General features: G+C 41.8%; 2 protein-coding genes across 2 annotated transcripts; both read right to left on the minus strand.

The window, feature by feature from the left end:
* Window positions 1–3,707: 3,707 nt before the first annotated feature.
* On the minus strand, window positions 3,708–6,154 carry LOC115111189 (protein CUSTOS-like; the record flags this gene model as incomplete). Its single annotated transcript, XM_029637052.2, has 4 exons — window positions 3,708–5,303; window positions 5,452–5,551; window positions 5,655–5,719; window positions 6,129–6,154. Coding segments are annotated over 4 exons (555 nt in total), but the record flags the coding sequence as incomplete, so codon positions are not given.
* A 4,302-nt stretch (window positions 6,155–10,456) lies between these two features.
* On the minus strand, window positions 10,457–14,049 carry LOC115111505 (protein unc-119 homolog B-like). Its single transcript, XM_029637630.2, has 5 exons — window positions 13,720–14,049; window positions 13,421–13,534; window positions 12,697–12,805; window positions 11,999–12,171; window positions 10,457–11,678 (listed from the first exon to the last, which is right to left on the minus strand). Exons 1-5 carry the CDS (start codon window positions 13,955–13,957, stop codon window positions 11,566–11,568), a joined length of 747 nt encoding a protein of 248 aa, XP_029493490.1. The 5' UTR covers window positions 13,958–14,049; the 3' UTR covers window positions 10,457–11,565.
* Window positions 14,050–14,585: the final 536 nt, after the last annotated feature.

The raw sequence follows: 14,585 nt of genomic DNA on the forward strand, positions 1-14,585 counted from the left end.
ATGGGTTTTTCTTTATTTTCTACATTGTAGAATAGTGAAGAGATCAAAACTATGAAATAACACATATGGAATCATGTAGTAACCAAAAAAGGGTTAAAGGGATTCTTCAAAGTAGCCACCCATTGCCTGAATGACAGCTTTGCACACTCTTGGCATTCTCTCAACCAGCTTCACCTGGAATGCATTTCCAACAATATTGAAGGAGATTCCACATTTGCTGAGCACTTGTTGACTGCTTTTCCTTCACTCTGCGGTCCAACTCATCCCAAACCATCTCAATTGTGTTGAGGTCGGGTGATTGTGGAGGCCAGGTCATCTGATGCAGCACTCCATCACTCTCCTTCTTGGTCAAATAGCCCTTACACAGCCTGGAGGTGTGTTGGGTCATTGTCCTGTTGAAAAACAAATGATAGTCCCACTAAGCGCAAACCAGATGGGATGCCGTATCGCTGCAGAATGCTGTGGTAGCCATGCTGGTTAAGTATGCCTTGAATTATAAATAAATCACTGAGTGTCACCAGCAAAGCAACATCACACCTCCTCCTCCATGCTTTATGGTGGGAACCACACATGCAGAGATCCTCCGTTCACCTACTCTACGTCTCACCAAGACACAGCGGTTGGAACCAAAAATCTCAAATTTGGACTCATCAGATCAAAGGATATATTTCCACTGGTCTAAAGTCCATTACTCTTGTTTCTTCTGCAGCAGAGGTAACTCTGGGTCTTCCGATTGTCTGGTGGTCCTCATGAGAGACCGTTTCATCATAGCGCTTGATGGCTTTTACGACTGCACGTGAAGAAAATGTTCCGCATTGACTGACCTTCATGTCTTAAAAGTAATGATGGATTGTCGTTTCTCCTTGCTTATTTGCGCTCATCTTGCCATAATATGGATTTGGTCTAACCAAATTAGGTCATCTTCTATATACCAACCCTACCTTGTCACAACACAACTGATTGGCTCAACCGCATTAAGAAGGAAAGAATTTCCACAAATGAACATTTAACAAGTACTACCTCATGATGCTGGTTGAGAGGATGCCAAGAATGTCAACGCTGTCATCAAAGCAAAGGGTGGCTACTCTGAAGAATCTCAAATATAAGATATATTTAGATTTGTTTAACACTTTTTTGGTTACTACATGATTCCATGTGTTATTTCATAGTTTTGATGTCTTCGCTATTATTCTACAATGTAGACAATAGTAAAAATAAAGAAAAACCCTGGAATGAGCAGGTGTGTCCAAACTTTTGAATGGTACTGTACATCAGGGAGACTCACTGCCAATTACCAGTCTAGTCACTTGAAGAAGCTGCCTTACTATTAGACAGAACATTTGATTTGAACAGTGTACTTAGTACACAGGGTGTCAGACTTATACTGCTGATCTGAGGTCAGAGATAAACCATTATAAACAGCCTCACCTAAATCAATGCAAAACACTGCTGAGCCATTGATCCCTGTTTTACAATGAAAACATACACTCAACGAACAGTTTATTAGGTACACCGAACCAGTGCTTCATTTGTAAATCGGCACCTGGGGGGGCTCTGCAACCTCGCTCTTAGGTATCGGAACGCATAAAAGAAAGAATCCCCTTTATAATAAAGTATTGTAGGCATATCATCGCATTTGTGTATTGGCATAGAGCAGTAGAGGGACTGACAACAGCTGCACACGTGTGGAACATTTTTAGTTGCCTAGGTTCTGGAAAGAAATGTGCCTTTTATAAATGCATTTCTTGCAATTCTGTCATTTTGTACATGACTGGAGACTTTGACACTGACAAACTGAGACCAATGAAAACAACTGCATCAATAGCCTAGGCTTGTGGAGACATATTGTAGGCTACAATATGAGGAGGAAATTATAATCCACTAACTCACCATGCACAGCTGACTCGCTGGTGACAGCCGGTGTCAGTGCAAAAAGCCTCTCGCTCTAGTTTTACAAAGTAAAACACACGCACGCACACACACCTAGGCTATTTCACTTTGTAAAACAATATTTGGAAGTTGATCAAACATTTTGGTAGCCTACAGCAGATAGATTAATCTTCTATTCTCAGCAGGAGCCATTTGCTTTGCAACCTGTGTTTTCCTGCGATTGTATTTGAAATATTGCGAAAGGCCTGTTTTGTCTGCATGCTTTTCACTGAAAGATTTGCCACACATTCGACTGTAGGCTATGCCTTGTTATTGGGCAACACACAATCCACAGCTTGGTTATTTTTTTAAAGAAGCTATTGGTCCTCTGTGGCTAAATTATACAGTGCGTGCACAATTAGGATACATTTGGTTGTTTAACAAACAGTCAATCCAAAATGTTATTGAACCTCAAACCTGAATGTTTAACAAAGGAAAAGTGAGTTGTCTGCAGAATTATTAGGTAACTAAATTACAAAAATAATTTCTCCCAACTCACTTGTTAATTCTCCATTTTTAGAGTAAGTGTAACAAATAACACAAAATGACAATTAAATAAAAATGTTGGCATTTCTAAAATATTCAGTGGCCAATATAACCACCCTTCTTTTCAACAACTTCCATGAGCCTTCCATCCATGAAGTCTGTCAGTTTCTTGATCTATTCATGATCAACTTTCGCTGAAGCAGCAACCACAGCCTCCCAAATGCTGTTCAAAGAGGTGTATTTTCTTCCCTCACTGTAAATCTCACATTTGAGAAGGGCCCACAAGTTCTCAATAGGATTTAAGTCGGGTGAGGAACGGGGCCAGGTCCTTATTCGGGCATCTTTGAGGCCCTTGCTGGCTTGCCAAGCAGTTGAGTACTTGGATACATGTGTTGGAGCATTATCCTGGATAAAGATCATGGCCTTCTTGAATGCTGAGGACTTCTTCCTGTAACACTGCTTGAAGAAAGTATCTTCCAGAAACCAGTAGTAGGTTTGGGAGTTGAGTTTCAGACCATCTTCAACCTGAAAAGGTCTAACTACCTCATCCTTAATGAAAGTAGCCTATACCAGTACCCCTCCTCCACCTTGCTGGTGCCTGACTCCCATCCATCAAGTCACTCTCATTTCATCTGCCCATAAAACCTTTGGGCAAAGAAATACCTGAAGACAGATTTGTCAATCTTGACACTTCAACTTGTGAATCTTATTCAGTGATGGTCATGTTTCAGCCTTCTTGACCTTGGCCATGTCTCTGAGCACTTGACACCTTGTACTTCTGGACACTCCAGGTAGGTTGCAGTTGTGGAATATGGTGGCACTGTAGGATACTGGGTTCCTGGTAGCTTTATGTTTCATTTCTATCAAGTCTTTTGCCGCTTTTCTTCCCCATGCGTTTTTTGCGCCCCAGTTGACTATTTGCAATCACAACGTTTGATTGTCCGGTGGTCACGCCTCAATAGTTAGGTATTTCAAATGTTGCTTCCATCTGAAAGGTATTTTACCATTTTTGACTTTTCAGTGTCAGTTAAATCTCTTTTTTGGCCCATTTTATCTGAGGTAATGAAGATGCCTAATAATTATGCACACCTTGATATACGATGTTATTCACTTTCACCACACCCTCCCTCATTACACAAATACATATCACCTGAAAATGATTAAATCCAATAAGCATTCAAGTTTATATGGTTTGGAATTGGAAAATATGCATAAAAATAATGATAAGATCAGAATACTCACTTGCCCAATAACTGTGCACACAGGGTAGTCCTTTTCATTGTGTAGTAGAGTATTCTGAATTATTTCATTTATTTCTGAACAGACAGCAGTAATTCTATAACTTTGGCAAATGTATTTCAATAAATCAGATAAATAATTGTTCATGCCATGAGAGGTAACGAATCAGGCCAAATAGTCCAAAACGGAGAGGTGCCGGATCCTGTTCTGGCAAGATCTAACTGAAATGAAGCACTGCACCCATCAAGTGCCGGTTCAGACCCCCTTTGCCTCCAGAGCAGCCTGAATTTTTCGGGGCATGAATTCTATTAGGTGTCGGAATATTTGGTTGCTCAATTGGTATCAAGAGACCTAACGTGTGCCAGGAAAACATTCCCCACACCAGTACACTACCGCCACCAGTCTGTACTGTTGACACCAGGCAGGATGGGTCCGTGGATTCATGCTGCTTACACCAAATCCTGACTCTGCCATCAGCATAATACAACAGCATTTGTCGGTGATCGCATCCCCACTGGAGCTGCTTCTTCTTGTTTTTAGCTGATAAGGAAAGGAACCCAGTGTGGTTGTCTGCTGCTATAGCCCATTTGTGGCAAGGATCGACAAGTTGTGTGTTCCGAGATGCCCTTCTGCGCCGTTATATGTCTATTTGTGGCCCACCTGTTAGCTTGCACGATTCTTGCCATTTTCCTTCAACAAGCTGTTCTTGCCCACAGGACTGCCACTGACTGATGATTTTGTGATGATCATACCATGCTCAAAGTTGCTTAGGTCACTCGTTTTGCCCATTCTAACATTCAATTGAACAGTAACTGAATGCCTCGATGCCCGTCTTATATACCAAGCCACAGCCAAGTGACTCACTGTCTGTACAAGCGATCCATTTTTGTGAACAGGGTATTGTACCAAATAAACTGGCCAGAGTGTGTACGTTATCAACAGAGAATTGATAATAAAAAAGGATTGTAGCATCCTGCTCATAAATTTACATGTAAGTCGAATTGAGTGTAAACGACGTCCTTTACGAAACAAGGCATAGAACAAATTGTGTTTTGGGTAGAGAAAACGGTCATCAAATATCTTGTGAAAGACTTATTTCACATTTCTGAAAGATCACATTGTTATTTTCTGGAATGCAATCTACATAGTACAAAATTGCTGTGATATAAGTGTATGACTTGACCATCTTATAATCAGTGATAAGATTCCCAAGTACAACAGGTCTCACAAGTATGGAACAAACAGCCAACATCCCAAATAACAGCACACAAGTCTCTCAGTGCTTTTATACTTCATCTGTGCCTTTTTTCTTCTTCTTCTTCTTCTTATTCAGGGGTAGAATGTCCTCTTCTGGCCTCTTCTGCTCCTCATCGGATTTAGCATTAGGTGAGGATTCTCCACAGTGCTCTATCTCTCCACACTCCCCCTGGAGAGCTTTCCTTTTCTTATTTTTCTTTGGGACAGGGCTGTTATTATGGTCCTCTCTTTCTGCCTCCTCTCCTTTGTTGTTGTTGTTCTTCTTCATTTTCTCTGAGCTGGGGGACTCCGGCAGGGAATGTGTAATCTGCCTGGGGAGAGCTGATGATAGGAGGTCTGTGACTGACACTGCTGCCTCTCTCAGTCTCATCTCCATTTCACTGTCACTGTCACTAGAATAACATTGCAGAAACAAACATTTATTACAGTATGCAATGCTACTGTATAAGGATTCCTCCCAACGTAGAAATGAAGGTGACATCAAACCACCTCACACATCCCAATGGTTAAAAGGCCAGGCCTAAATAGAACAAGCATCACCTCGAGCTGGGGATGGGCCTGCGCCTTACAGGAGGAGGAGGGGGATCAATGGTAAACTCTCCTGGGACAGATGTGGTGAACAGCCGGAAACCTTCAAAACCTAGAAATAAGATCAAGATCACAACCAGCATCTACATCACATGACACATTTTGTAATTACTGTACCAGTTTCAATGCAAACCAATTTATGGATAAACCCTCACCATCTTCACATTTGGTTGACTCTGTGCAGGGTCTTGATGTTTCTGCAGATATCACTGAAATACAACTGAACATCAAATTTCAAAGTTGGATTAAAGTAGGCGACTGAAAAGTAGACAGGTGATGGTAACATGAGGCAACGGCTATAACAGTTTGATGTAGCTAGCTAAAATAGTAAAACTGATGTTTATTAACATTTTCCCATGACAAATAAGAAATACCTGTCAGGTCCAGGAATGGCTGAAGAATTGCAACATTTACCTAGAACTAATGCTGCAGATAGCAATATTGGGTGATTTGAAAAGTCATAGTCAATCGATCAGTAATATAATCATTATTTTAGAAAAAAAAAAAAAAAAAGATAGATTTGCTCGTTGGCTCAAGACACACACTTAGCCAGCCATCTCCGTTAGCTAGATAACTACACTCTGTGTCTTAGCTAAAGCAAAGGTACACTAAAGTTTGGCCGAATTTACCTGCCGGGTTGGCATTGTGTGTGCCATTAGTTCCATATGTGCCAAAACTCCAAGCTGCTTCTTTAAAATGTTCTAGATCTTCATCTTCACTGCTTGAGTCTTCGGCCATCGTCCCAACAGGCGCTGACATGTTGGATCGAGCACGTGTGGCTACAAAGCCATGCACTATGGCTAATTAATTATTTCAGGGCAAACGGTTGTCATAAGTTCCCCAGCCACAATGTCCAAATTGCCTATGTAACGTAAACATTTATAACAACACAAATTAGCTTTTTGGTCTTAATTTTAAGGTTAGGCACAATGTTTGCAACGTGGTTAAGGTTTGGTTTAAATCTTATTTTAAGATGATAAATTGTAGAAATGGACGTGGTATAGCCATAATTATGACTTTGTGACTGTGGTAACTAGCGGCGACAAGGCAAACCAGCACGCTACAATGGTTAGAGTTTGACGAGTGAAACCAACATTTTTCTTCAATTCCTTTTGATAATTTCCCCTTCGTTCTGCAGAATATAAAAGGCAATGTTAGGTGGGCTTCTAGTTCTTACCAGATCCTCACTAAGTAGACATCCAAAGATGTAGGCAATAGTATTTGATATAGAGTCTATGGTTCCTGAAATGTAACATTCAAGACACCACACTTTGTAGTCACTGAGATTTCTGACAAAAAACACATTCATCTATAGGCAAAAGTACAATATGTTCAATAAAAATCAATGGGGTTTCAATTGACTCAGTATGTGGGTCCAACTAAATAAGAGTGAAAAATATCAGTAGCGACCATTTTGTAAAATCCATAATTAGTGTTAACTTTGCCACATGCTCCGAATACAAGTGTAGACCTTACCGTGAAGTGCTTACTTACAAGCTCTTAACCAACAATGCAGTTCAAGAAGAGTTAATAAAATATTGACCAAATAAAATAAATAAATGTAACACAATAACTAGGCTATATACAGGTGGTACAGGTACCGAGTCAGTGTGCTGGGGTACAGGTTAGAGGTCATTTGTACATGTAGGTGGGGGTGAAGTGACTTTGCATAGATAATAAACAGCGAGTAGCAACGGTGTAGAAAACAAATGGGGGGGGGCAATGTAATAGTTCAGTGGCCATCTGATGAATTGTTCAGCAGTCTTATGGCTTGGGGGTAGAAGCTGTTAAGGAGCCTTTTGGTCCAAGACTTGGAGCTCCGGTACCGCTTCCGTGCGGTAGCAGGGAAAACAGTCCATGACTTGGGTGACTGGAGTCTGACAATTTTATGGGCTTTCATCTGACACCGCCTATTATATAGGTCCTGGATTGCATTAAGCTTGGCCCGTGATGTACTAGGCCGTATGCACTTCCCTCTGTAGCGACTTACGGTCAGTTGCAGAGCAGTTGCCATACCAGGCGGTGATGTAGCGGTCAGGATGCTCTCAATGGTGCAGCTGTAGAACTTTGAGGATCTGGGGACCCATGCCAAATCTTTTCAGTCTCCTGAGAGGGAAAAGGTTTTTTCATGCCCTCTTCACGACTGTCTTGGTGTGTTTGGACAACGATAGTGTGTTAATGAGGTGGACACCAAGGAACTTGAAACTCTCGACCCGCTCCACCACAGTCCTGTTGATGTTAATGGGGGCCTGTTCACCCCGCCTTTTCCTGTAGTCCACAATCAGCTCCTTTGTCTTGCTCACATTAAGGGAGAGGTTGTTGTCCTGGCACCACACTGCCAGTTCTCTGACCTCCTCCCTATAGGCTGTCTCATCGTTGTCGGTGATCAGGCCTACCACTGTTGTGTCATAAGCAAACTTAATGATGGTGTTAGAGTCGTGCTTGGCCACTCAGTCGTGGGTGAACAGGGAGTACACGAGGGGACTAAGTACACACCTCTGAGGGGCCCCAGTGTTGAGGATCAGACGTGGCAGACGTGTTGTTGCCTACCTTTATCACCTGGGGGCGGCACGTCAGGAAGCCCAGGATCCAGTTGCAGAGGGAGGTGTTTAGTGATGAGCTCCGTGGGCACTATGGTGTTGAATGCTGAGCTGTAGTCAATGACCAGCACTCTCACATAGGTGTTCCTTTTGTCCAGGTCGGAAAGGGCATTGTGGAGTGCAATAGAGATTGCATCATCTGTGGATCTGTTGGGGCGGTATGCGAATTGGAGTAGGTCTAGGGTATCCGGGGAGGATGCTGTTGATGTGAGCCATGACCAGCCTTTCAAAGTTAGTACTACGGGGCGGTAATCATTTAGGCAGGTTACCTTCGCTTCCTTGGGCAAAGGGACTATGGTGGTCTGCTTGAAACATGTAGGTATTACAGACTCGGTCAGGGAGAGATTAAAAATGTTGTTGAAGATATTTGCCAGTTGGTCCATGCATGCTTTGTGTACACGTCCTGGTAATCCATCTTGCCACGCGGCTTTGTGAATGATGACCTGTTTAAAGGTCTTGCTCACATCGGCTACTGAGAGCATTATCACACAGTCATCCAGAACAGCTGGTGCTCTCGTGCATGCTTCAGTATTGAATTCCTCGAAGCGAGCATAAAAGGCATTTAGCTCATCTGTTAGGCTCGCATCACTGGGCAGCTCGCCTCTGGGTTTCCCTTTGTAGTCCGTAATAGTTTTCAAGCCCTGCCACATCCGACGAGCGTCAGAGCCGGTGTAGTAGGATTCGATCTTAATCCTGTATTGACACTTTGCTTTTTTGATGGTTTGTCTGAGGGCATAGCGGGATTTCTTATAGGCATCCGGATTAGTGTCCCGCTCCTTGAAACCGGCAGCTCTATCTTTTAGCTCGATACGGATGTTGCCTGTAATCCATGGCTTCTGGTTGGGATATGTACATACGGTCACTGTGGGGAGGATGTCATCGATGCACTTATTGATGAAGCCAATGACTGAGGTGGTATACTCCTCACTGCCATTGGATGAATCCCAGAACATATTCCAGTCTGTGCTAGCAAAACAGTCCCGTAGCGTAGTATCCGCATCATCTGACCACTTTTGTATTGAGCGATTCACTGGTACTTCCTCCTCGAGTTTTTGCTTGCAAGCAGGAATCAGGAGGATATAATTATGGTCAGATTTGTCAAATGGAGGGCGGGGGAGAGCTTTGTATGCATCTGTGTGTGGAGTAAAGGTGGTCTAGAGTTTTTTTTCTCCCTCTGGTGCATATGTGACATGCTGGTAAAGATTTGGTAAAACCGATTTAAGTTTGCCTGCATTAAAGTCCCCGGCCACTAGGAGCACCACTTCTGGGTGAGCATTTTCTTGTTTACTTATTGCGGTTGGTATACAGCTCATTGAGTGCAGTCCTAGTGCCAGCATCGGTCTGTGGTGGTAAATAGACAGCTACGAATAATAGATGAGAACTCTCTTGGTAGATATTGTGGTCCAAAGCTCATCAAAAGGTACTCTACCTCAGGCGAGCAATACCTTGATACTTCTTTAATATTAGACATTGCGCACCAGCTGTTATTGACAGAAAGACACACACCCCCACCCCTTGTCTTACCAGACGTAGCTTCTCTGTTTTGCCGGTGTATTGAAAATCCCTCAGCTTGATATTATCCGTTTCGTCGTTCAGCCACGACTCGGTGAAACGTAAGATATTACAGTTCTTAATTTCCCGTTGGTAGGATAATTGTAAGTCTTCAATTTTAATTTCCAGTGATTGCATGCTAGCAAGTAGAATTGATGGCAGTGGGAGTTTACTCACTCGCCTACGGATTCTCAAAAGACAGACCGATCGGCTTCCTCTGTCTTTTCTTCAAGCAAATGACAGGGATCTGGGCCTGTTCAAAGGAGAGCAGTATATATCGTTCTCGTCGGACTCGTTAAGGAAAAAGCTTCTTCCAGTTCATGGTGAGCAATCCCAGTTCTAATGTCCTGAAGTTATTTTTGGTCATAAGACAGTAGCAGCAACATTATGTAATTTTTTAAATTTTTTTTTACTGAAGTTACAAACACACACAAAACCCCAGCACAATTGGTTACGGGCATGTAAAACGTCAGCTATTTTCTTCGGCGCCATCTTAACAATTTGAGGGCGCTATTAGAAATACAGAATTTATAATGGTGGATGCCATCACAATTTTCCATCAGCAACTAATTTTTAATTTAAAAAAAAAATACACATATCACAAGTCTAGAAAGTGATTATCATCACATACCTTCCACTGAGCATTGACCTGTAGTTATCATTTCATAGCTGAAAAATATTTTACCCACAAAATCTCTTCCAGCCTTCTTTTTACTGTTGATGAGTGTTGGAGGAGATGTGTAGCGGAGCACAGCTGATTGACAGCTGGACTTGACAGGGATTTCTCTCACACACAAAGCCTCGAGTTTAACAGTCTGAATACAAAGGCCCATGGAGAGGTTTAATTTAGTGTTGGGAGGCTCAGTATCACTCCAGCAGGCACAAACACACTGCAAGTACATTTCCAGCACTGTCACAAATGCTAACAACTTAAAAAGGCCAGGGGTGCCATCTGTGACTTACTACCAATGGCAGTTAATACAAAAATGTCTCATAGCCAACAGAGATTATTGGTTGTATATACAGCTAGAGGTGAAATGGGACACCCAATATGAATAATACAGCTTCTATCAAGGTTTCTAAGTCATGGAGCATTTGTTAGTCTCACAGCTGAATATTTAGCCCACTATCTGAGGAGGAAAGACACAGCAAAGGATAATGATTGTTACTAGAGCACAATGAGTAGCAAAAATGTATTTACTTGTTCAATCAAATTAGGTGGTATCAAAAAGTTGTAATTGGCTTGCCATCTGTCAACTATTGTTGTATAGACAAAATAACAACATGCTCAACTTCAACCAGTGTTCATCTTACGGGCTAAAAATATCCAGTATTCAACATTCACTTTGGGATCATGTAAAGTTCCAGATTCCCTCTGTAGAGCCGTTTGGTAACAGAGTGGCCTTTCACCAGGGAGATAGATGGCAACCCTGAAAAAAATGACAACTTGAGAAATTGAAATTAATATTATTAAATTCGAATGTGTATTAGATCATTAGGCTGATTAGTTACACAAACCCACAAGATATGTCTAAATGTATTCCAACAAAAACAAGGATATTGCAACAAATACTGAACTAACTCAAGGCAGATTAAAATAATACGTATTAAAAAGTAACCATTTAAATGTTCGAAAATATTAAAAGAAAAACATGTTCAACATTACAAAAGAGTGATTGACAAAAGTTTCCTATGAGTCCCAGCAACAGAGGGGTACGAGGTAACAAATAAATGATCAACTTGTTTTGAAGGCAGACATGGTCCTGTTTTCCCAAACCTGGGGCTGGTAAAGTTTGTTGGAATGTCTGAAGTGGAGGAAGTATACTCCTGTTCCCAAAAGGGCTATATTGTGGTTGTGTTCTGGGGCAATGTGACCGCTGCGTTGCATTGCACACAAGACGCTAATATTCAGGCACTACTCGCCCCCATCGTAGGCGTAGTCTGCCTTATTGTGCATGATCAGTTTGTTGTCCACAAAGTAGAAGCTGTCTGACCTGGTCTCATACGGGTGCTCCACCATTAGGCAAACTTCAAAAGAAAGAGGGAAAAAAACAAAACAAGGTATTTCAGTTTGGAAATAACTTCATAAGGAACAGCAGAATGCACATTAGCCTGGCTTACAGTAAATTACTCCTGAAGGGGATCCATGTGACTGTCTAGTACCACATTACTTACCTTACAATTTGAGTGGCCTGACTGGCTCTGTATGGATGTGTATAGTATACAGACTTAGCTAGCTATGTTGTGGCCAGTCTGAACTTTAGCTTGTAGGACACAGGCTAAAACAAAGATGATAGACAAAGAGAGAGGGGGCATTGCTGGTGCGCTCCTACTAATATTAGACTTACTGAGGTCCTCAGGGAGCTGGGGAAACTCATAGATATGTTCGCAAGTGTTGCAGCTGTTTGGGATGCAGAATCCGAAGTCAAAGTCAAAGTTCTTGAGAACTTTATCCTGGAAATAATGCCTCTCTATCATGCGAAAGCTGTTAACAGGCCGGTCCCCCACGGTGAACTCGACACTGAAAGCGGGGAAGAAAGAGAGGCACTTGAGATACTGGTAGGGACATGCTGAACATAGCTGCATGAAATGGCTTAAGTTACTAGAATTGAAGCTTTATTCATTAACTATCTATATTTCTAAAAGTAAAAAACAAGGATGATTATTTCAATTGTATTGTTGCCAGCCATGTAAAACAACTTTAGGAGAAAAGCATTAAGTGTGGTGTCAGGGCTCTGCCAAATCGTCTCTGTAACAACAGTTGGATTGGTTGCCAGAGCTGCAAAGCCACACCAGCAAACGAAACTGAGATCATGATTCGTCTGCATAAGTAACTGCTGAGTTATAAGCAATGGACCTGTACTGAATTTGAGGGTGCTAACAGCATACTAGAGCTTGAGGTAAGCCTGCCATATTGAAAAGCAGAAAGCACATATATTATGAAACATTTAAGTATAATCACAGTATGTGGTTTTTCAACTACGAGTTATATGATTTCTAATAATGATAATGCATGTGTTGTTTCCTGTTTAATCCACTGATTTACGTTGCACCAACAGTCCGCAGTCTGAGGAAGGCCGGCGTAAACTGATACCGCACAAAGCGTCCAGCACTGGTGTCTACGTCTCCATTCTCTTCTTCCTCATCTTCCGGGTCTGATAGAGAACATGAATTAAAATGTAATTGACATCCAATTAAGTGTCAACATGTCATCTCTGATTTCAACCTAAAATTGTATCTACAACATTTGTGTAAGGACTACATCAATTATCATAGGGTGAATAACTTGGCTTGTGTTATGCCTTACTTGAAATAATAGACTGATTCATTTGGTCTGGGCCCTTCTAAGTAGACTTAGCGATACTACATCATACACAGCGGGGCAACTTCCTGCTTACGAAACTAATGCTAAAATCTGCCAAGACTATGGGCATTCTCATTTATACCTTCTAATGAGGCAATTCCTCATTGGAAAGAGAAAATATAGTGGCAGATTTGAGCATTAGTTTTGTACCCCAACCTAATAACATGAGTGCACCGTCAGCAGTGGTTTTTCCAACTAGGCTGTTTTACAGATTGAGCCTGGTGCCCTGTTCAAGTTGACAGTGACCTGGACTTGATTTCTATAAGTAGGAATACACTCCAATGTGTATAATGATGTCATATTGCTGAGTTTACCTTTAAGATGTGGCCTATCCAAGCTATTTATGCTGTGCCAAAGTGTGCTGGAAAAGTTGAAACTTCATGCTGGGCAAGACATTTGAGTTTACCACAGTTGTGAGGTTTAGCAATCTCAAAGAGCACTGTCCCAGTCTCCAGATCTCTAATCTTGAAACGTGTGAAGTCAATATTGTAGACATTGTCCTCAGGTTTACATAGATAATCTGGAAGGAAATTCGTAGTTAGAAGCACATACAGACTGGGAATCTGGTGTGTTTACGGATTCTTTGTTTGGTTACCTCAAACCATTGGTGCAAATTTAGCTTGCTAGTTCACTAACAAAGGGAACGTTAGCTAGAATACATTATCTTGAATCTTATCCAAATCCCATCAACGCCGGCATACATACCCCGTGTAACAGCACGCAGACCAAGGACTTCGTCCGGTGTGATGTGTCTTCCTAGCGCCCTTAGCTCTTCTTCTGTAATAACAGGCCGCTGTTTATCGGTTTGATTTCGTCGCGATTTGAGTCTCTTCAGTACACCTCCACCGGACTTTCGCTCCCTGGAATTTGCAGTTGGGACGATATCGGTGTCCGGTCCTTTGACTGTGGCTGCAGTCTTGTTTCGAGAGTTAGAGCCGCTCATATCTTGGTTGTTTTGTGTTTGTTAAGGCGACTGTGTCGATGGCTGTCTGCAACTTTTACTAAATTCAAGATGGCGAAGCGTCTCTACGGAGAACCTATGCTGAGAATAGTCGATTGTAATTGGCTTGAAACGCTAGGTGGTTACCATAGTTACCAGTAGGGCGGACTGTTTAGAAACGTAGCGAGTAAATTGAATTCCAGTTAGAACACCAGCGGTCACGTTCAGTTGCAGATAGAAATGTCACGAATCGAGCCGACATGATTCCTTGATCTACATGTCAGAGACATGTTTGTTCTACATATCATATTTATGTCTTAACGTTCCAAAACGTTGTGTCCTGCTGAACGCGCAGCCGAGTATGGTCCAACTTCATTAGTATATTGAGCAATTTGACCATACTTGTGTAATTTGCCCATGCACTACATTTATATAAAATATAACGTCTCTTCTTACATCTCTCATCTGCAATACTGTCATTTCTCTCAACATGTCACCCCAATATAAATATCTCATTCTACTTCTAGGGTTTCACCATTACTTATGACTATAGTATCTCAACGATATACAGCATGTTGAACAGTTCAGTTACATGAGGTGTACTACAATAACCCCAAGGATAGTAAAACAT

This window comes from Oncorhynchus nerka, linkage group LG27 (assembly GCF_034236695.1).
Source record: "Oncorhynchus nerka isolate Pitt River linkage group LG27, Oner_Uvic_2.0, whole genome shotgun sequence".
NCBI lineage: Eukaryota > Metazoa > Chordata > Actinopteri > Salmoniformes > Salmonidae > Oncorhynchus > Oncorhynchus nerka.